Source organism: Canis lupus, chromosome 27, assembly GCF_003254725.2.
Source record: "Canis lupus dingo isolate Sandy chromosome 27, ASM325472v2, whole genome shotgun sequence".
Classification (NCBI taxonomy): domain Eukaryota; kingdom Metazoa; phylum Chordata; class Mammalia; order Carnivora; family Canidae; genus Canis; species Canis lupus.
Window position 1 is genome coordinate 40,296,275 of NC_064269.1, and position 21,936 is coordinate 40,318,210.

At 40.9% G+C, this 21,936-nt stretch overlaps 1 protein-coding gene across 5 annotated transcripts in view; it reads right to left on the bottom strand.

Annotated features, from left to right (window-relative positions):
• GALNT8 (polypeptide N-acetylgalactosaminyltransferase 8) overlaps positions 1–21,936 on the bottom strand; it is a 134,486-nt gene that overhangs the window by 68,380 nt on the left and 44,170 nt on the right. For 3 of the 5 annotated variants that reach the window (XM_049102350.1, XM_049102348.1, XM_049102351.1), the window contains 4 exons: positions 20,987–21,172; positions 19,736–19,873; positions 19,092–19,187; positions 17,874–18,041 (listed from right to left, as the gene is read on the bottom strand). In XM_049102350.1, the coding sequence (XP_048958307.1) occupies positions 17,874–18,041; positions 19,092–19,187; positions 19,736–19,873; positions 20,987–21,172 (588 nt within the window). Of the gene's footprint in view, positions 1–8,125; positions 10,178–17,873; positions 18,042–19,091; positions 19,188–19,735; positions 19,874–20,986; positions 21,173–21,936 lie in introns of those variants that run through there. The other 2 variants (XM_025461902.3, XM_049102349.1) reach the window with 2 other exon arrangements.

A 21,936-nucleotide genomic window follows, 5' to 3' on the forward strand; every position in this document is an offset into this window, starting at 1 on the left:
AGTGAATCCAATCGATGGGAACCTTACTCCCTTTACAAAGCTCTTCTCAAGATCCTAAGGGCTAGGGCAGTGCCCTAAGAAAAATCCTCCATGAAAAATAGTTTGCCCTTGATTAAAAGTCCATTGGGTAAAGTGTTTTTGAGTAGACCCCTCTACTGCCCTGTCCTGAATGAATGAAAAGATCAGATTATCCCACTGATTGGTAGTAGCCAATGCCTGCTCCACTGGAACTGAGTTAACCCTAGGTGCGAAAGTTTTAACATCTGAGGGTGGGTAGAGGCAAGTAAACCTCAAGCACAGAGAGCAAACCAAAGCCTTCCTGCAGGGTGGGAAATAAGAACAGCAGCAACTACAGATAGAGGCCTTTTCTCAGGGCCCTCTCACAGCCTCCCTGCCTGGCCAATCCCTAGACTTAGCTATCAACATTTTTACACTGAGCCACCACTTACCATTGCTAGGGTTCCCTGAGAACTACCTAGCACCATGTGGCCCCTGCAGCAGATATTAGAAGAAAATATAGTCCTCTGCCAACCCCATTCCATTCACCACCCTGCCGGATCTATTGCCCTCTGATCCTGTCCTAGAGCATGCTGATTTGCCCACTGCTAATTACCACTGCTAATACCCATGCAGCCTACTTCTCCAGCCACATCTATCCTGCAGCATCCTCCATCACCCAAACTGGTTTTGTAGTCACCACCATTGTTATTCTTGAGCCAGCGTTTTCCTGTCTTCTTAGTCTATGTCTCCTGTTCCCTAAGCCATTCAGGAGCAAAGTGTTCAGAAGTGAAGTGTTCCAGCTCAGAAAAGCAAATCAAGGTTTGGCAGACAGACCATTCCCAGAGCAGCAGCCCTGCCTGGGACCTAGTGTTTGGGTCTAACTAGGGAAGAGAATCCCTCATTGGAGTGGCAGGACTCACGGTTTAGAAAGCAGAGCATGGGTGCCTAGAGCTTCTGTACTGCAGAATCTGTGTCACCTGCTCTGTACCCTGGACCTATTAATGAGGAAGGATTCTAGCAGGGGGGGAAGGGAGTCTGTGATGGGGTTAGGAGGACAGATTTTGGAGGAAAGGAGTGCAGTGGATTATGATGCTAGAGCTTTAAGCTACTCTTGGATTCCTTTTATTGCACCTGTAATCCTAGATTTTCTCCTTCCCTCACAAGCAGAGGAACTGGGGAAATACATGTTACTTCACTCCATGTCAGTGAACTCTTTCTTCATCAGAACTTCTGCCCTGGAGAGAGGTTCTTGAAGAGTAAAAAGTCACTGGGAACTAATTGTTGAAGATTGTTACAATTATGAGAACCACTGTGCTCTGGAAGGAGCCAATCAGACACTGTGGCTGGGCTGCTGTCCACCCAGCCATAGCTGAGAACTTGCAGCCAACCACAGCACATGTGCACACAGATATGAGAAAAAAAGACTCCTGGGAAACTGATTTTGTGGAAGACATTTAAAAACATTTGGCAAATTTTCAACATGGATGGACCTGGAGGGCATTATTCTAAGGGAAATAAGCCAGATATAAAAAAGACAAATGTGATCTCACTTATATGTGGAACCTAAAAATAGACTCATGGAAGCAGAGAGTAGAATGGTGGTTGCCAGGGGTCAGGGAGGTTGGAAATGAAGAGGCAGTGGTCAAAGAGTACAAAGTTTTAGTTTTGCAAGATGAGTAAGTTCTAGGGCAATATAGCATAGTGTCTATAGCTAACAATACTATGTTGTATATTTAAAAATTTTCTAAGAGGGTAAATATTACAGTAAGATTTATTATTATAACCACTACTATTTATGGTAAGTATGCATACCACAAATAGTAGTGGTTATAATAATAATAACAATAATAATAAAAGGGAGAAGAAGAAACTTTGGGAGGTAATCGGTATGTCTATGGCCTTGATAGTGGTGATGATTTAATGGAGGTATACTTATCCCCAAACTCATTGAGGTGCATATATTAAATATGTACAGCTTTTTACATGTCAATCATACTTCAATGGAGTAGTTTTAAAAAACTGCCAAAAACAATAGAAGAACCACAAAATTTTTATTTAAAAACCCTGAAAGAAACCCCTTTGATTGATTGCTTAATGGAGAACCCAGAGCAATAAATTGATGGAGACAATAGGTTTCTGTAATGTTATGGTAGTAGTCCCAATTTCCCAGCAGACATTATCTTAGGGACTCAGGAAAAAAAATCAGAACTCTCAGGAATTTTCACAAATTCCCCAAAGCATAAGTTATTCCTTACTAGTTCTAAGATTAGTTATATTCTTTACTTGCTATTATGGATTTCTAAAAGTTGTTTAATAAATAAGAGATATTGGGATGCCTGGGTGGCTCAGCGGTTGGGAGCCTGCCTTCAGCTCAGGTTGTGATCCCAGTATCTGGGATCGAGTCCCGCATGAGGCTCCCTGCGAGGAGCCTGCTTCTCCCTCTGCCTGTGTCTCTGCCTCTCTCTCTCAGTCTGTGTCTCTCATAAATAAATAAATAAATAAATAAATAAATAAATAAATAAATAGTAAGAGGTATTAAGCCTAGTAATATTAAGCCTCACAAAACTATAGGTTATAGCAAATATTCAAACCCTAGAAACATCAGCCAACATTACATGAAATTTGTAGTATTTAAAAAATGTAATTTTGGGTCTTTTGGTAAGAGGTTAGTGAGGTTAACAGCACTAATCAGAATCATGTTGAAATTGCTAATTTAAGAACATATTTTGCTCCTCAAACTTGTTATTCCTTAGAATGCCATAAGTTTTGTATGAAGTTTGCTATGCATAAAAACTTAATATGTATTTCATTTACAACACTTCCTCACCAGTAGAGGGAAACGTCACACACACACACATTTACAGCATGGCTATTGCTATATGCATGTCCAACTGATTAGATTGTTGTGGCTGTCTTTTTTTCTGCATACTCCTGTCCTGGTTTCCGAAAATATACGCTTAACGTTGGACTCTGTCTCTGTTTCCTGTTCCTGCATTGCTTTGGATGTCAGTCATCTCTATGTAACTTGCAAAGCTTTAATTCTTACGGAAGAATTCTAGAGCTCTTTCTTGTCTTCCTAATTTTTCAACTGGTTTTTCTCGAAACTTAAAATTGGAAAAATGCACAACTTTCCGGAGCAGTGCTGGGAAGGAATTCTCATATGGAACACTACTAGTCAAGATGCAGGCCCAATGGGAAGGCCTTCCCGCAAGCTCTCTGGAAGAGGACATAGGGAGCTTGGTGGAGGGGTGACTAGCTAGGATTTGGGGGCTACTACTGGCCCCAGGACAATGCACCAGTGAAAACCACAGCTCATCTTTTTCAATTTAGCCTCGGCTAGAAAATGTATTGGAAGCAGAAGCCACCAAACTCATTTACTAGCTAATGAAGAACCTTTAAAGAATGGAAGGAGATTGATCCAACAACACATTAAGAAAATTATTCACCATGACCAAGTAGGATTTATCCCCCAGACACAAGGCTGGTTCAACACTCGTAAAACAATCAATGTGATTCATCATATCAGCAAGAGAAAAACTAAGAACGATATGATCCTCTCATTAGATGCAGAGAAAGCATCTGACAAAATACAGCATCCATTCCTGATCAAAACTCTTCAGAGTGTAGGGATAGAGGGAACATTCCTCAACATCTTAAAAGCCATCTACGAAAGGCCCACAGCAAATATCATTCTTAATGGGGAAGCACTGGGAGCCTTTCCCCTAAGATCAGGAACAAGACAGGGATGTCCACTCTCACCACTGCTATTCAACATAGTACTGGAAGTCCTAGCCTCAGCAATCAGACAACAAAAAGACTTTAAAGGCATTCAAATTGGCAAAGAAGAAGTCAAACTCTCCCTCTTCGCCGATGACATTATATTCTACATAGAAAACCCAAAAGCCTCCACCCCAAGATTGCTAGAACTCATACAGCAATTTGGTAGCGTGGCAGGATACAAAATCAATGCCCAGAAATCAATGGCATTTCTATACACTAACAATGAGACTGAAGAAAGAGAAATTAAGGAGTCAATCCCATTTACAATTGCACCCAAAAGCATAAGATACCTAGGAATAAACCTTACCAAAGAGGTAAAGGATCTATACCCTCAAAACTATAGAACGCTTCTGAAAGAAATTGAGGAAGACACAAAGAGTTGGAAAAATATTCCATGCTCATGGATTCGAAGAATTAATATTGTGAAAATGTCAATGTTACCCAGGGCAATTTACACGTTTAATGCAATCCCTATCAAAATACCATGGACTTTCTTCAGAGAGTTAGAACAAATTATTTTAAGATTTGTGTGGAATCAGAAAAGACCCCGAATAGCCAGGGGAATTTTAAAAAAGAAAACCATATCTGGGGGCATCACAATGCCAGATTTCAGGTTGTACTACAAAGCTGTGGTCATCAAAACAGTGTGGTACTGGCACAAAAACAGACACATAGATCAATGGAACAGAATAGAGAACCCAGAAGTGGACCCTGAACTTTATGGTCAACTAATATTCGATAAGGGAGGAAAGACTATCCATTGGAAGAAAGACAGTCTCTTCCATAAATGGTGCTGGGAGAATAGGACATCCACATGCAGAAGAATGAAACTAGACCATTCTCTTTCACCATACACAAAGATAAACTCAAGATGGATGAAAGATCTAAATGTGAGACAAGATTCCATCAAAATCCTAGAGGAGAACACAGGCAACACCCTTTTTGAACTCAGTCACAGTAACTTCTTGCAAGATACATCCAGGAAGGCAAAAGAAACAAAAGCAAAAATGAACTATTGGTACTTCATCAAGATAAGAAGCTTTTGCACAGCAAAGGATACAGTCAATAAAACTCAAAGACAACCTACAGAATGGGAGAAGACATTTGCAAATGACGTATCAGATAAAGGGCTAGTTTCCAAGATCTATAAAGAACTTATTAAACTCAACAGCAAAGAACCAAACAACCCAATCATGAAATGGGCAGAAGACATGAACAGAAATTTTACCAAAGAAGACATAGACATGGCCAACACGCACATGAGAAAATGCTCTGCATCACTTGCCATCAGAGAAATACAAATCAAAACCACGATGAGATACCACCTCACACCAGTGAGAATGGGGAAAATTAACAAGGCAGGAAACAACAAATCTTGGAGAGGATGCGGAGAAAGGCGACCCTCTTACACTGTTGGTGGGAATGTGAACTGGTGCAGCCACTCTGGAAAACTGTGTGGAGGTTCCTCAAAGAGTTAAAAATAGACCTGCCCTACGACCCAGCAATTGCACTGCTGGGGATTTACCCCACAGATACAGATGTAGTGAAACGCCGGGACACCTGCACCCCGATGTTTCTAGCAACAATGTCCACAATAGCCAAACTGTGGAAGGAGCCTCGGTGTCCATCGAAAGATGAGTGGATAGGGATCCCTGGGTGGCGCAGCGGTTTGGCGCCTGCCTTTGGCCCAGCGCGCGATCCTGGAGACCCAGGATCGAATCCCACGTCAGGCTCCCGGTGCATGGAGCCTGCTTCTCCCTCTGCCTGTGTCTCTGCCTCTCTCTCTCTCTCTCTCTGTGACTATCATAAATAAATAAAAATTAAAAAAAAAAAATTAAAAAAAAAAAAAAAAGAAAGATGAGTGGATAAAGAAGATGTGGTCTATGTATACAATGGAATATTACTCAGCCATTAGAAATGACAAATACCCACCATTTGCTTCAACGTGGATGGAACTGGAGGGTATTATGCTGAGTGAAGGAAGTCAATCGGAGAAGGACAAACATTGTATGTTCTCATTCATTTGGGGGATATAAATAATAGTGAAAGGGAATATAAGGGAAGGGAGAAGAAATGTGTGGGAAATATCAGAAAGGGAGACAGAACATAAAGACTCCTAACTCTGGGAAACGAACTACGGGTGGTGGAAGGGGAGGAGGGCGGGGGGGGGTGGGGGTGAGTGGGTGACAGGCACTGAGGGGGACATTTGACGGGATGAGCACTGGGTGTTATTCTGTATGTTGGCAAATTGAACACCAATAAAAAATTATTTTATTAAAAAAAATGGAAGGAGATTGGCAAGGTGTTTGGAAAAGACAAATCCTGACCTAGCCATCATGACTTGTTAGAGAAAGAAGGAAAATAAACTATACCCACCCCACTCCTTAACTTGTCATAAAGTTGACTTTTTGCCTAGGTCTCTTTGCTAAGGAGGTTATATGTATTACAATATGTATACTCTCAGAGATAATGCCCCTCCCCAATCCATCCATCGAGTATTTTGTAAAATCAAGGACATTCTTTTATACTCTTATATAACCAGAGTACAGTAATCAAAATCAGGAAAATAATATTGATACAGTACTATTATCTGATCAACAAATCTTATTTAAATTTCATCAGTTGTCCCCTGCTGTTCTTTATAACCAAAAGAAAACTAATTACCCTCAAGTCTGGATTCCCATCCAGGACCACACATTCCATTTAGCTGTCAGGACTCTTTGTCTCCTTTAGTGTGGGAAAGTTTGTCAGTCTTTGTCTTTTATGACTTTCCCATTTTAAAGCATACAGACCATTTATTTTGAAGGATATTCCTTGATTTGGGCTTAATTTTTTTCCTCAAAATTATAGAGTCAGGTTCTTATTTGGGGCAAGAACACCATTTAAAATGATGTAGAGGTACCCGGGTGGCTCAGTGGTTGAGCCTTTGGCCCAGATTGTGATTCTAGGATTCTGGGATCAAGTCCCGCATCAGGCTCCCTAGAGGGAGCCTGCTTCTCCTTCTGCCTTTGTCTCTGCCTCTCTCTCTGTGTCTCTCAGGAATAAATAAAATCTTAAAAAAAATAAGGAAATGATATTGTATCTTTTAGTGCCTCTTATCAGAAGACATGTAATATCCATTTGTCCAGTAACTGATGATATTAACATTTACCACTCAGTTAAGATAGTGTCTGCCAGCTTTCTCCACCATGAAATTACAGTTTTATGTTTGTTAACTACAAATTAACAAATATCTTCTGGAGGGTTACTTTGATATTATGTATGTATTCTATTTCTCATCACCCATTAATTTTAACATCTATTTAACATTATTGCCTGAAACAATTTTAGCTATGGCTTGTCAAATAATTTTCTAATTCCAGATTTCTTCCTACATTTTTTAATTGGCAATCTACTCTAAAGAAGAATTTTCCCTTCTCCTTATTTCTTCATTCATCCACCTGTCCAACCATTCCTTTATTGGTATGAACTCATGGATTCTTATTTTATCCTATTGCTTTTAATCTATATAATAAAAGCATCATTTATTTTAATGCTCAAATTGTCCTAGATTTGGCCAGTGAGAACCCCTTGGATCTGCCTGCTATAGGTTGTGACATGTCGCCATCATTCGTGGAGCATTTCTTTATTTTCTAGCACAGGAAAATGTCTAAGGCCCCAGACCTAAAATCAAATATTTCTCCAAGGAGCCCTAATTCCTTTTACTAGAAAACGTTTAGAAACCAAGATCTGCATGTTGGATGCTGAGTGTGCTCAGAATGACTGCGTAAAATAGAGAAACAGAGATAAGTTCACTTTTTTAATTTGCACTCCATTTTGGATTTCCCTTTATCCTTGTTGGGTTTGTGTATTTATGTTTTGAATATATGAGAAATGTCACTCTGCCAACATCCTTTCTAAACCTGTTTCTATCCTCAGTCCTTTCTATTCTATTTCTAACCAATACCATCTGTAGGTAACTGATCTCATTAGTTTCTGGTTTATCTTTATGTTTCATTTTGCAGAAATGAACAGATATACGTATATTTTCCCCTTATCTCTTACCTGAAAGGTACAAACTATAAATGCAATTTTTCTTTTTTCACACTGGAAATCATTCCATATCTATTCAAAGAAATGTTCTAGTTATTTTCCATGGCTGCATAGTACTCCATTGTATGGATGTACTCAACCAGTCTGATGTTTGAACAGGTAGTTCATTTCCAACACTTTACAATTAAATTCAATACTGCAAATAATTCATTTATACATAAGTATTTTCTTATTTTTTAGAGGTGTGAATTTCTCAAGGTAGAATTGCTGGCACAAGTAAGAGAATGCACATATAGTATTTTTTAAATTTTTATTATTTGTTTATTTGAGAGCAAGAGAGAGAATGTATGCATGTGCATGAGCAGGGGGAGGGCTGGGATGGGGGAAGAGAATCTTAAGCAGATTCCCTGCTGAGCTGCAGATCCCAATGTCCTGAGATCATGACCTGAGCTGAAATCAAGAGTTGTTATGCTTAACCAACTGAGCCACCCAGGACCCCCTATAGTACTTTTAAATACTGCCAAACATCCCTCCAAAAGGATTGTACCACTTTGCATCCCTATCATCAAAATAGGAGATATCTGTTTCCCACAACCTTGCTAACAGAATGGTTATCATACTTTTTAATTTTCACCTATTTAAGTGAAAAAATGATCTCAGTACCATTTTAATTTGCATTTCTCAGAGTGAGATTAAACATCTTTTCATATGTTTAAGGATATTTCCCATTTTTTTGTCCATCCTTCCAATGGGTACAAACTTTAAAAAAAAAAAAAAAAAGCTTTGCTGTGAATTGCATTTTCCCTTCAATTTGCTATGAAGAAACTAGAAGTTATTTATTTGCTTTATCCTGTTCCTGAATTTTTTCATAATAAAATCTTACCTGTGGTAAAGTTTTAGTTCTCGATATGGATTTGATCACTGTGGAAATTTTATCAAGCCATACACTTATGACTTATACACTTCTAAGAGTTTACTTTAAAAAAATTTTAGCTTATTCAATTCTGCACTAAATTATCAGTGTCCTGTCTGCCCAATGCCTAAAGGTAGCCTCTTCCCAGAGTCATAACCAAGTAGCACTAACATAAGACTAAAAGAAAAAGGTGACCCTCTCAAGGAAGGGACCAGTCTGCATAATCTCAAAAGGTGAACACACAACACAACATACCCACATTGCATCCTACCTCCTCTCCTCCCATGGTGCCTACTCCCACCAACCACCAGGACCTTGCCAAAATTGGCATCCCTAGATGTATCTTCCCAATTCACTAAACTAAGGGAAAGGATTTATCCAGTGGGTGACAGTAAGGACCCTTGGTTTTAAGTTTGTGCCTGCAATCCCTTCTTTGTGTCCCAAAAAGTAATGCCTCTCTGTTCCAAGCCTCAATTTTTCCATAATTTGCAGGGAGAATAAAAAGAAATAGGTAATCAAGTCTATTATGTGTTATAAGCTACTTAAAGACTCAGATAGACTTGGACTTTTTCTACCATCCTCTATGCACTGTGCAGATCTGGGATTAGTGGAGACATGTTCTCTCGCCTACCCTTAGCCTTCAGAATCTCTTTGGTATGAGAGGGATTGAGTAATCCAAATAAAACTGCTGTTGTGGGGTGGGGAGATGGAGGGATTTTTAAAGATTATTCGTCTATTTGCTGCATCTTTCAGGACAGTTCAGAAAAGGGGAACAGCAGTGGTAACACACCTTCAGAGAATTGGTGCCACCTGAATCATTGTCATGCTGCCAGCCCAATGATGACCCAGCCTCTCCTGTGGAGCAGCCCCCAGGCTGTCTGGGGAGTCTCTGAGCATATGGGCTGGGGGAGGATGTGTGGGGCAGATGGCAATAGTAGTTGTCAGGAATGAAGACTAAACAGTGTTGGCAGAAGTCAACGATAGACTTCCACCCTCCTAGTTCTCTTCCCACATAGCAGCCAGATGATGGTGCTTATTTCAAGGAGTTTCCAAGAATGGCATTTGATATATATCATGACTTTCCAAGGGAAGCTGGAAGAGAGTTTCCTCACCCCTCTCCAGCCTGGGCATCCTAACACATGCATAGACCTCATCTCCCCACATCCCATGTGTTGCAGACTGAAGCCACAGTAAACATACACGCATACTTTCCTGTTCTCACCCTCTTCTACTTTGAGCAGCTTTAGTAGTAGAAGCCAGTGGCAAGAACTGGTATCCCAAATCCAGGCTCTCTGAGGATCATTGGATGTTAGTTTGACCCCAGTTTTGCATGGTGTACTGTATTGTCCATGCTTGTGTGGTGCAGTTCTGGAGCACAGGCACATAGGTGCCCAAAGTGTCTTTCTTCATTTCCAGACATCGTTTGGTAGCTCTGTTCATGACAGCTCTTCCCTGGATGGGAGAAGAGACAGAGTCAAGCTATTGAAATGTTCTCATCTCCTCTGCTGCTGCTTTTCCTGCTGCACTCAGTGACATACTTGAAGGGTTGCTAAATCTTCTGCCAGTAATCCAGAGGAAAAATGAAGCAAAGAGTAGAATTAGACCACCTAGTGCTTTCTCTACTAGTACCATGGCAGATGAACCACAGATCTGGGAGAAACAAGGCTGGGCTGGGTTCCTGTTATCATCTGCCTTTCATGAGGTTGAAGCATCAGGGCAATGTGACTGGCTACACATGACATGTTTTAGAGAGCCATGGCCCTCTCTACTTGGCCTTCCTTTCCACATCTTCATCCCTGAGCTCATAAAACCCATCAGGATTCTCCCTCCCTCCTCAGTGAGGCTCCCTGGCCAGATGAGTAGAAGCTACATTCAAGCATCTCAGCCTGTTTTCTCCACCACTTAGGAGGCAGTTCCTACCTCTTCTCTTCTGGGGGCTTCACCAAGGTTTACTACTGGGAACATTATGGGCTTAGGAGCCAAAGAGTCTGAGTTAAATCCCTACTCCACCACATACAGCAGAGGGCCTCAGGCAAATTACCTAGCCTAAGTCTCAATTTCCTCACCTATAAAATGGGTTTATAGTTAGTATTAGGGTTAAAATTAATATGAATTGAATTAACATAATTGGTTGATATTTATTGAGCATCTTGTACCTGGCACAAAAGATGTGCAGTAAATGTTAGTACATCTCTGCCTCTTCCCACTCTAATGGGAGAAGAGGAAGGGTCATCTCTCTCTTTGTTCCTATGTGCCATCTCCTGCCCCCTGAGCTCCTTCCTCCTTATATCTATGGTACAACTGTCATCACGCATTTGTCCTGATCCTGTCCTCTTCTTCCAAAGCCCTCCCATTCCCTAAACCCCTCTCCACCTCTTTGCAGGAATCATTCACAGAATCTATTTCAGTGTCCTGGTGAAATTATTTTCCCTTTATACACTGCCCCCCTACTGCCATCCTGAGTTAACAGCTTCCATATAAATGTACAGTGAGAGACCTTGATCTCACTGTCCCACTTTGGAACCTACCACCAAGGCTACAGCAGTATGTCCAAACCCTCTCTCATCTCTTCCCATCACAAAATGCCCCCCCACAACATTGTTCCCCTAAACTTGACTGTCCTGGCCACACTGAAATGCCCCAGGTGCACCTTCACAGGTGAACCTGCCCAGTGTGGGCAGTCACTCAGTCACTCAGCCTCCCCTGGTTCTTGAACTCCTCCTATCACCTCCACTGCTCCTTTCTGTAGGCCCCACTTAAAGCTCACAGGATACTCCTGGAGAGGATCCACCAACCAAGCAGGACTAGCCCACAAATATACCTACAGCAGTCTGGCTTAAAACTTGGCTTAGTCCTTAGGGATACTCTTCAAGACCTCCTCAGCACCTTTTTTTTTTTTTTTAAGATGCATTTATTTATTCATGAGAGACACAGAGAGAGAGAGAGAGAGGCAGAGACATAGGCAGAGGGAGAAGCAGGCTCCCCGTAGGAGCCGGAAGCAGGAGGCAGGACTTGATCCTGTATCCTGGGATCACGACCTGAGCTGAAGGCAGCCTCCTAACTGCTGAGCCACCAAGGTGTCCCCTCCTCAGCACTTTTTATCCCTGGTCCTCATCCCCTTGATGCTCACTTTCACTAAATGCCTTTTTTTTTTTCACTTGTTGAGAAGATCACACAGCCAGCCAGTCTAGCCCTTCCCCCAAATGCCTTGAGTGACACTTAGCATAATGCTTGTGGGTGGTCTCAAAGGAGTTGCCCTGCCTCTGTCTCTACTGTTTAGCAGCCCTCTGTGCTCTGAGCCCAGCCCTCCAGCATGCCAGAGAAAAGACTATTCCTGTTTAACATTGTTCTGTTATTTCTCCTTCTGGGCAGATTCCTTTTCTACTGACTTTAAATATACCCAAATGTCCCAATATTAGAGTGAGAAAAGAACCCTTAGTTCTACCATCTTTTTTAACCAAAATTCAGTGCTTTTCTCTCTTTCAGAATCAAACTTCCCAAGCGATGAGGCAATAACAAACAGTGGATAAGATTCTGTGTTTGATTCTGGACACTTACTCTGCTGTGTGATCTTGGTAATATGTTTTGACTTCTCTGTGGTTTAGTTACTTCATTAGTGAAGTAGAGCTAATGATGACATTTCTCTTATAAGATTTATGTAAGGATTAAATTAGTGTCTGGTACATTATATGTACTCAACAAATCTTGGCCATTATAATTTATTGTGATTTTTTAAATAAAGCCAATGACTTTTTTTTTTTTTTCATTTTCTCTCCACTTCCATGTGACATGTCCTTTGGAAGTATTTTTTACAACTTCTTCAGACTCCTCCGGTTTCCTTTACATTGTGTTCATCTGGATCTTATACATTTTTAGTTTGGCTTTAATTTGGGGGGTGTTGACTGCTATTTTTTTTTAAGATTTTATTTATTCATGAGAGACACAGAGAGAGAGAGAGAGGCAGAGACACAGACAGAGGGAGAAGCAGGCTCCATGCAGGGAGCCTGATGTAGGATTTGATCCTGGGTCTCCAGGATCACGCCCTGAGCCAAAGGCAGATGCTCAACTGCTGAGCCACCCAGGCATCCCGAGATGTCTGAACTTTGCAATGAGGAAGAGTAGAGACACAGCTGAAATACTGGAGAGTTTGAGTAAAGGTCATCATGGAAAGTCTTCCAGATGGAGTGACAGGAAGAAGAGCTCTGGGATATGCAGTGAGAATAAGGAGGCCATATGCAGTCAGGGTTCAATAAATAAAAAGGAAGGGATCCCTGGGTGGCGCAGCGGTTTGGCGCCTGCCTTTGGCCCAGGGCGCGATCCTGGAGACCCGGGATCGAATCCCACATCGGGCTCCCGGTGCATGGAGCCTGCTTCTCCCTCTGCCTGTGTCTCTGCCTCTCTCTCTCTGTAACTATCATAAATAAATAAAAATTAAAAATAAATAAATAAATAAATAAATAAATAAATAAATAAATAAATAAAAAGGAATTGATATCTGTGGGAATGCTGTCATGCTGGTGAACACAGTTGCAGAAAGCAGTTTAGCTCTCTGTATGAAAAACCCTGACACCAGTCAGAACCCTCAAATTAATTATGACCCTTTTAAAGCGCTCATTTTCTTTTAAGACAATACTGTAAAGAATAATATAGAATGTAGGTCAAAATTAATATGGAAAATATCTTAATAGTCCCGGAGTCCTGGGATCGAGTTCCACCATTGGGTTTCCTGCATGGAGCCTGCTTCTCCCTCTGCCTGTGTCTCTACATCTCTGTCTCTAATGAATAAATAAAATCTTTAAAAAAAAAATTCAGATGTCTCAAAAAGGTCTTATCTCTTCTAATTGGGTCCCTTCTCAGTCACTGATGCCAGTGGTTTCCAGAAGTCCTACCTCCTCTGGTTGAATCAAACCGTGCATTGTGGCATTGGAAGAAGACAAAAGGACTATTTAGTCTTATCTCTCTCTCAATTCTGAAAATATCTGTGGTAGCTTTTAGGTAGAATGAAATGAATGTGTAAATTGTGTCTACAAAGAAAACAAAACACAAAGGGCCTAACATCTCATCAAATGTCATTTTATTTACCTGAAAGAATTGTGGTCCTAAGAGATAAGGTAGACAGGAAAGGCCTAGATAGAATGAACTGACTTGGGTAACACACTGTGAGCTACATGATCACCTCCCTCTTCAACTTCTGGACTCCTTGACACAGTGACCATGAAAAGGCACCCAGCTTGGACATCGGAGGGGGCAGTATTCCCCTGTGTGTCCTGTAGCTCCAGACCTCACACCCAGCCAGAATCTATATTCTATCAGCAACTTCAGGCAGCTGGGAAAATGATTTCCCAAAATTCTCTTGGAAAGGCAAACCTTAAAATGTTTGGGATGTTATAATTCTTTCTTTAGCGTAAGTTGTATATTTAATTCCCAGGAGATTTAGGATCAAGAAGAGATGTTAAAGGAATCAAACACATAGTATTTGCTAGATTCTGTGTATAATAACTATTTTTAAGTGCCTGCTATGTTTTTAAAAAATTGTCTTACAGATTAACCTTGTGATACCAATTTCAAAATGTGTAGTTGAATAATTAACGTGGGATCCCTGGGTGGCGCAGCGGTTTGGCGCCTGCCTTTGTCCCAGGGCGCGATCCTGGAGACCCGGGTTCGAATCCCACATCGGGCTCCCGGTGCATGGAGCCTGCTTCTCCCTCTGCCTGTGTCTCTGCGGCTCTCTCTCTCTCTCTCTGTGACTATCATAAATAAATAAAAATTTTTAAAAAATGAATAATTAACGTTGTAAAAAGTTACCAAATTACAAACACTTTTGGAACATATAGTAGAATTTAAGAATCATTCATTTAAAATCATATAATTGACATTCTTAAGCTAGAAAATTTAACTTATTAGATTTATAAATATAGTATATACTGTTTAAGGGCATTTATTAAATTATAAAATCTTCATTATTTTAAATTTTCTAAGACAGTAGATTTTAAAAGTTCTCCACAAGAAAAAAAATTTTTGTAGCTATATATGGTGATGGATGCTAACTAAACTTACTGTGGTGATCATTTTGGGAATATATGCATAAATTAGGTATATTATGCCGTACACTTGAAACTGATATAATATCACTGTATAAATAAATAAATTTATTTATTATTGCAAATAAATTTATACTCATAAATTTTAAGAAATGGACCAATTCCTTAAAAACCATAAAGCAGTGAAATTCAATCAACATGAAATAAATGATCTGAATAGCCCTGAACCATTAAAAAAAATTTTCATTTTAAGTGCCAGGAAGATGGCCTGCTGGGCTGTGCACATAGGCCTAGAAAGCTGACAGGTCTGAATGTAGGAAGTGTGCAAAGAGCAAAATGTCCCTGCTTGGGTGTTCTAAAGTGGAAGGCAGGCTCACTGAACTTGGCTTCAGGCTCAGGGGATTGTACTGATACTTTTGAGCACAGGCAGGAATTTGTAGGGTACACACAAGGCCAAAAGGATTTAAATTTTTTTTTAATTCATGGTTTAAAAGCCCCTGCAAAAGAAACCTCCAGGACCATATGGTTCCACTGGAGAATTATACCAAGTGTTTAAAGGATTAACATCAATTTAAGACAATCTTTTCCAGGAAATCTCTTCTAGAAATGCTTCTTTCAGAAACTCATCTATTCTAAATTTTTATCAACAGGACAAATTTTATCAATTAGAAACAGGAAACACCTCCTAACTCACTTTATGAGACCAGTATTACCAGTATTACTTGATACTAAAACCAAAGACACTACCAAAATTTAAAAAAGGAAAGGAAAAAGCTATAGATCATTACCTCTAATGAACTTAGACACAAAAATCTTCAACAACATACAAGCAAACCAAATCCAATAAAGTATGAAAAGAAGCGTATACCATGAGTAAGTGTGATTTATTCCTGGCACATGAGGCTGTTTCAACTTTAGAAAATTAATCAGTGTAATCCATCATATCAACAAGCTAACGAAGAAAAAACATGATCATATCAATTGACAAGGGAAAAGCATTTGACAAAATCCAACTCAAATTCACAAAAGAAGTATTTCTTAGCAAGTTAGAAATTTGGGTAAATTACTTCAATTTGGTAAGGAGCATCTACAAAAAAATCTACAGCTAATGTATATGCAATGATGAAAGACTCAATGCTTTCCCCCTGCATTTGGGAACAAAGTAAGGATATTAACTCTCACTATTCTCATTTAACATAGTACTAGAAATTCTAGCTAATGTAACATGGCAAGAAAAACAAATAAAAGTCATACAAATTGGAAATGGAAAAAAAAATTGATTGTTAAAACCTGCTAGGTTTTTACATAAAATAATAAGATTTCTAAGCTGCATGTGAAAGCTAAAAGGAAAAACTATAGTTTTTTAATTTATAAGTTAAATAAATTTAATATTAATTTTTTGAGCTACAGTAAAACTATAATAGTATTTTCTGCACACAAAAGATACTGTTAAGGACATCAAAAACTCACATTTAGCACACTGGGCCTGCCTGTCAAACATGCTCTGCTTGGCGATTGCCATTGATAGAAAGCTCACCACCTTGCTAGGCAGCTCACTATTCTGTAGGACAGCTTAAGCTGTCAGGCTGTTAGAAAGCCCTCCCCTGCCCTTACGTTAAGTTGAACTCTGTCTCCTTTATCTCCAGTCACTGGTCTCAGCTCTGCCCTCTTGTAGACACTGTACAAATCTAACTCTTCTTCCTCATGAAATCAGCATCAGCTTTTCTCTAAGCTCATGTCTCCAAGCTAGTACCTCCAGATTTGCCAATCTTTCATTGGCTCTGCAATTATTTATTGAGTGCCTGCCATGTTCCGGGCACTGTGCTAGATGCCAGAGAGAAAACGACAGCAACAACAGCAGCAGCAAAACCCAGGCCCTACCCTCCAGCTCACAATCTAGTGATGAGAAGAAGCAAGTAAAGAGGTACTTAGAAGTGATCATGAGATAAAACCCATAGGAAGGGTCCTGAGAGTACGAATCACTCATCCTTGTCCTTTAGAGTCACAGATGGCTTCCCAAAGAAGACAATGTCTAAGGCCAGAGGTACACTGTGTAGTTGGCTCAGTAAAGAGGTGGGAGGAGAGGGAACAACACATACACAGAAGCTTAAGAAAGAGCATAGCCTTCCATAGAGTTATGTATATTTCCATATGGAGCAGGAAGCGTAGGGCAGAAAGACAACTTCTCCTCCTCCTTCTCACTGATATCGCCTAGTTCAAAAAGACTTAATCTAGGATCCAAAAATCCTCTGAAATTGTAAGCAAAGTTGTGCACATATGTGCATATATATGTTTTCCTGGAAAAAAAGAGTCTCAAGAATTCTCAAAAGAGTCATTAACTTTAAGTCAGGAATAAATAAGTTAGACTGATCCATGTCTGTTAACATGTAGTCCCTGAGCCTAACGTGGTACCAAAATGCTCAGAGGTACCATCGCAGACAGAGCATAGGCTCCCTGCATCAGGACATCACCTCTGTGCCAGTGTGGCTTAACGCAGCCCCACAACACTGACTTCACATGCAGGCTGTATTCAGTCAGAGCCCTTGCATCATTGTCTTGCCAGATTCCCTCCACCCTGTTCTCAATCGATTGATATTGAAATTAAAGTCGGAGCTTTTACACTAGACCCTATCAAATTTCAGTCCAGGGCTCCAGATTCTCTGATTACCATTAATACTAAAACCAATCACAGTGGCTAATATTCATTGGATACTTTCTACATGCAGGCACCATGCTAAGTTCTTTATGCACACTATCTCGTTTAATCCTCCCAACAGGCTTCTAAAGTAGATCTTGTGATCTCCATTTTACAAATGAGGAAACAGTATCAGAGAGGGCTAGAAACTTGCTGATGGTGACTGAACTAGGACCAAACCCAAACTCTTAACTGTTAAGCTATAACAGATTCCAATATTGCTTCCTTTACCCACTCACCTTCACCAACAGACTCAGTGTTCCATGCCCAGTTCTATTTCCAATGTTTTCCCTATACACTGCTACAAAGCCAATTCTTCTAAAACACTACCAAATCAAATATGAACCTCGCAGACTAGATTTGAATATGCTTATCCTTTAAAAACAAACAAACAAACAAACATGTGACTCACTGGTTTAAAATCCCAGTATATGTGCAGTCTGTTTTGGGCTGCCTTGGAACATGGCTCTAATGTGGGCTTCTCCCCATCTCCAGGATCTGTCAGGCAGTGATCATCAATATTTGCCTCTGCAATCAGTGGCCCCACATAAAGCTCCCCAGTTAGGTGGTAGTAGACATTCTAAAAAAGAGCAAAGGAATCTGTCATGGATATAGTCAGTGGGGTGGCCCTTGACCTTATAGAGGACATGAAGATTACTCTTGGGCCCTCTACCCATTCAGTCACCATGGGGGGAGGGGGAGGCACTGAACTTTCCTGGGTAACAAGGAGTCCCTTCTGCTTCTTTCTTCCCAATCCCCAGTTGACTCTAGGAAGAAGACCAAGTGTGAGGAGGGGGCACTAGCCTGTCTGTTTCCATACAAGGGCTCCGACACAATCATGACTTGTATAGACAAGGAAGATTATCTTTGAAGCATGCACACACACACACACACACACACACACACACACACACACCTGAACTTCAGATGCTGTCATCACAAGCTCAAGCTATGAACTTGTCAATAAATCTTTCCAATTCTTAATCTAATACCCTCTTGCTTGGTGAGCTTGAACAAGTGGGTTGTTTTTTATGTCTCGGTGTTTTCATTTGTCGTGTGGATATGCTATCTTTCCTACATACCACTAAAAATTCCTTGGGAGACTAACATACAAAGTAACAAGATAGATGTGAATATTCTCAGGGGAAAATTCCCCTAGCTGCATCTTCCACTCAATGTCAGATCTCTTCTCTTCCATTTAGCCTCTCTCCTCTCTAGCCTCTCTGTCCTTGTCTACAGAAGATGCCACAGGTAGCATCACCTGCCCACTTTCCAGGGCATACGAGGAGTGGTGGGAAAATGGTGGAGATAGTGAGGGAAAGGGAAAAGGATAAGGACGCAAGGTAACTGTCAATGAAAATATTACTATTGAGAATGAATGTGACAGAGCATACTTTCTACCTATCCTCCCAGTACTTCAAGTGGAACTATCTAGCTATGATCTTTTGAAAGGATTTAGAAGTGCTTAGTTATAAGGAGAGTTTTGGATTTCACCCTTACCCATTGTTCAATATGCTCAGCTCCTGCCTTCCCAACATCTCTAACCCTTAGTCTGAATCTGGCAAAGGTCTCCAGGGGCTAAGCCACAACAGACTCATCCTGTCAGGGCAGGGGAGATTGTGGAAGATACCTGAAGACTGCGTTTGCAACAGTAAAACATGATAAGGGTTTTTCCTGAAACAAGTTCCTGATCCAGGCAGAGATTTTCATCCAGTGTATTTTTCATCTGAAAGGGCAAAACACACAAAAAATACCATTGGAAAGAGGAAGAGAAAGAAGGCCCTCAAGCCTCCCCAGGCCCTGCATTTTCCTCACTACTCTGAGGGTGCCAGAAATTACCAACCAAAAGAAAGCAGGGGCTTGGGATCTCAGGAACTATTTTCTATGCACTAGACATATGCTAGAAGGAGGTCCTGCTGTGATACCCCTTCCTGGGAACATCTACCCCTTAGACTGTCACAGTACATATGGTGGGGCGGCAGGCCAGATACCCTGGCTGGCTGAGAAATGGAGAAGTCAGATCTAGGGCTACAGTTTGCAAAGTAAGGAACCAGAGGCAGAGACAAGGAAAAGAAATGGGATCTGGGGAACAAGAGATAAAAGAACACTGAGAGAGCCCAGGGGCAAAAAGCTGAGAAAGGAGTTAAGGGTAGAAAGGTAATCCTGGGCTGGATGGATTTTAGAAACCTTTTTCTGAGCAGTCATACAATTCAAATCTCATTGTCTCTTATAGCCAAATATTTACAATCTGAGATGCAATTTCATGATACATACTCTTCCGTAGCCCACAATGTTGTGGATTGGCTTCAGGCTTGGATAAACGTTTTTCAGATACCAGTCAAAAGTTTTACATTTCAGTTTCTTCCGGAGTGCCATTCTGGAAGAAATGTCTCCAAAATCGATTCCAGAGTTCTATAAATAAAGTATATCTGTGCTTTGCAACATCCTTGAGTCCACCAAAGGGTATGAATGATGCACGAGGGAATGAAACATTTTTCTGATAGCCTGTAACCTTGATAATTGACGTTTTTCAGGGAAAGTGGGAAGAGCTTGAATGCTAGTAATCTCTGCTGGTTTCAAGGCACTTGCAAAGCCTGCATAGTAGTAGAGCCACTCAAGTTTATTTCTCATCATTAGCAAGCTAAAACAGACTGCTCCCATTTGAGATAATATTTACATCAGTAAGGCACAACAAAATACTCCTCATAATAGCCAGAAAAGGCTCTAAAAAGGAATATTCTGGTAGCAAGATTTAAAGGTTGAGGGAGAGTTTCTACAAGTGATATCTGTGGGGAATCCTAGGGAAGGAATGCTTGAGCCCAGAGCCGCAGCTCAAGGATAGAAGACAGCAGCATATGCCAAATTCAGGTGGCTAATGTTAGCCAAGAAGGCCATCCTCATTTGTATACATCCAGCAGGGTGACAGTCCCTACTCCCACCATCCCACATCCAGCTGCCATGTCCCATGAATTCCTGATGTCCAGCCCTGCCTCACAAGGAACCCCTCCAGTATAGATGATACATGAACATGGAATCTTGGGGTGTCTGGGTGGCTCAGTGGGTTTAGCATCTGCCTTTGCTCAGCAGGGAGTCTGCTTTTCCCTTTCCGTCTGCCCCTGCCCCTGCTTGTGTGTGCACACTCTCTCTCTTAAATAAATAAATCTTTAAAAAAAAAAAAAAGAACAAAATCTTGAAGATTCCTTGGTTTGAATCATATCTCTCCTGCTTATTACTTTATTACCTTTAACAAGTTCCTTACAAATCTCTGTGCTTCTGTTTCTTAATCTGTAAACGTGGAAGAATAAAAACAAAACCTACCCCATAGATATGCTGCAATGATGAATGACTGCCTGGAGCATAGTATTACTATGTTAATGTTAGGTGGTCATTATCATTGCACCATCAATACTTTATGCTAATTTTGGGGGGCCAAGATGGCGCTTTCACTCTATCCCTCCCTTTTCCTACCAGTATTGTCCCCTTCTCCTTCATTCTTCTCTGCTTCTGTTCAATTTCATGACAAACCTGGATAGGTATGTTCCAGGCCAAGTAGACCATGTGTTTGTACTCATCCATCCAGATTTCAGCCACTCTCAAAGCATTGCGCTTCAAGGCAACACTAAGATCCAAGGCATATGGCTTGTGGTTTCTCTCTAGGTGAGCAATCCTGGAGCAAGGCAAGACCTCAACTCTCCCTCCACACTGCCACACCTGCAAAAGAATAAAAGAAAGTCACCTGGGAAGGCTAGGCCCATGACCAAGAAGAGGCATAACTTGTAGACACACAGAGACCACATTTTGGAATCATTTTTAAAGAATGTAAATTCAGTCCTTCCACTCCCATTTCAATATGACCTCTCAACCAATATGACCTAAAACAACCTTCATTAGAAATCTACCAAAATGCTTCTCTCATTGTTCAGACAGTTCCAAAAGTCCTGGAAATCTTCCTGAACAGACCAAAAGAAAAACTGCCTCTGCTCTATTATCCCCAAGGAAGTAGCAAGTCCTGAAAGGCACCGCACTTTGATCCAATCTCACTAGACTTCACTTCTCAAGACCCCCTTTGTTTATATCTGCATGCTAGATATAAAGCAATGTGGTAGACAAACTCTCAGGGACCCCCACGATCCTTGCCTCCTGGTGTTCACACCCTAAACTCATCCCCTTCCTTTGAGTGTGAGCTTGTGATCTTCTATCCAATAGAATATGACAAAGGTAACAGGAGGTACATGATTGCATGTGTGTGATTACACTGTATAAGACTGCAGTATCCATCTGGCTAGGAGACATGCTCTCATGCTGGCTTTGAAGAAGCAAGCCACTATGTTGTAAGACACCATGATGAAAAGGCCACAGGGCAAGAAACTAAGGGCAACTTCCAACTGATAGCCAGCAAAAAAAACTGAGTGCTTTTTCAGTCTGGAGGGCTTCAAGAAACCAAGCGCTGCCAACAGTTACATGAGCTTGGAAGC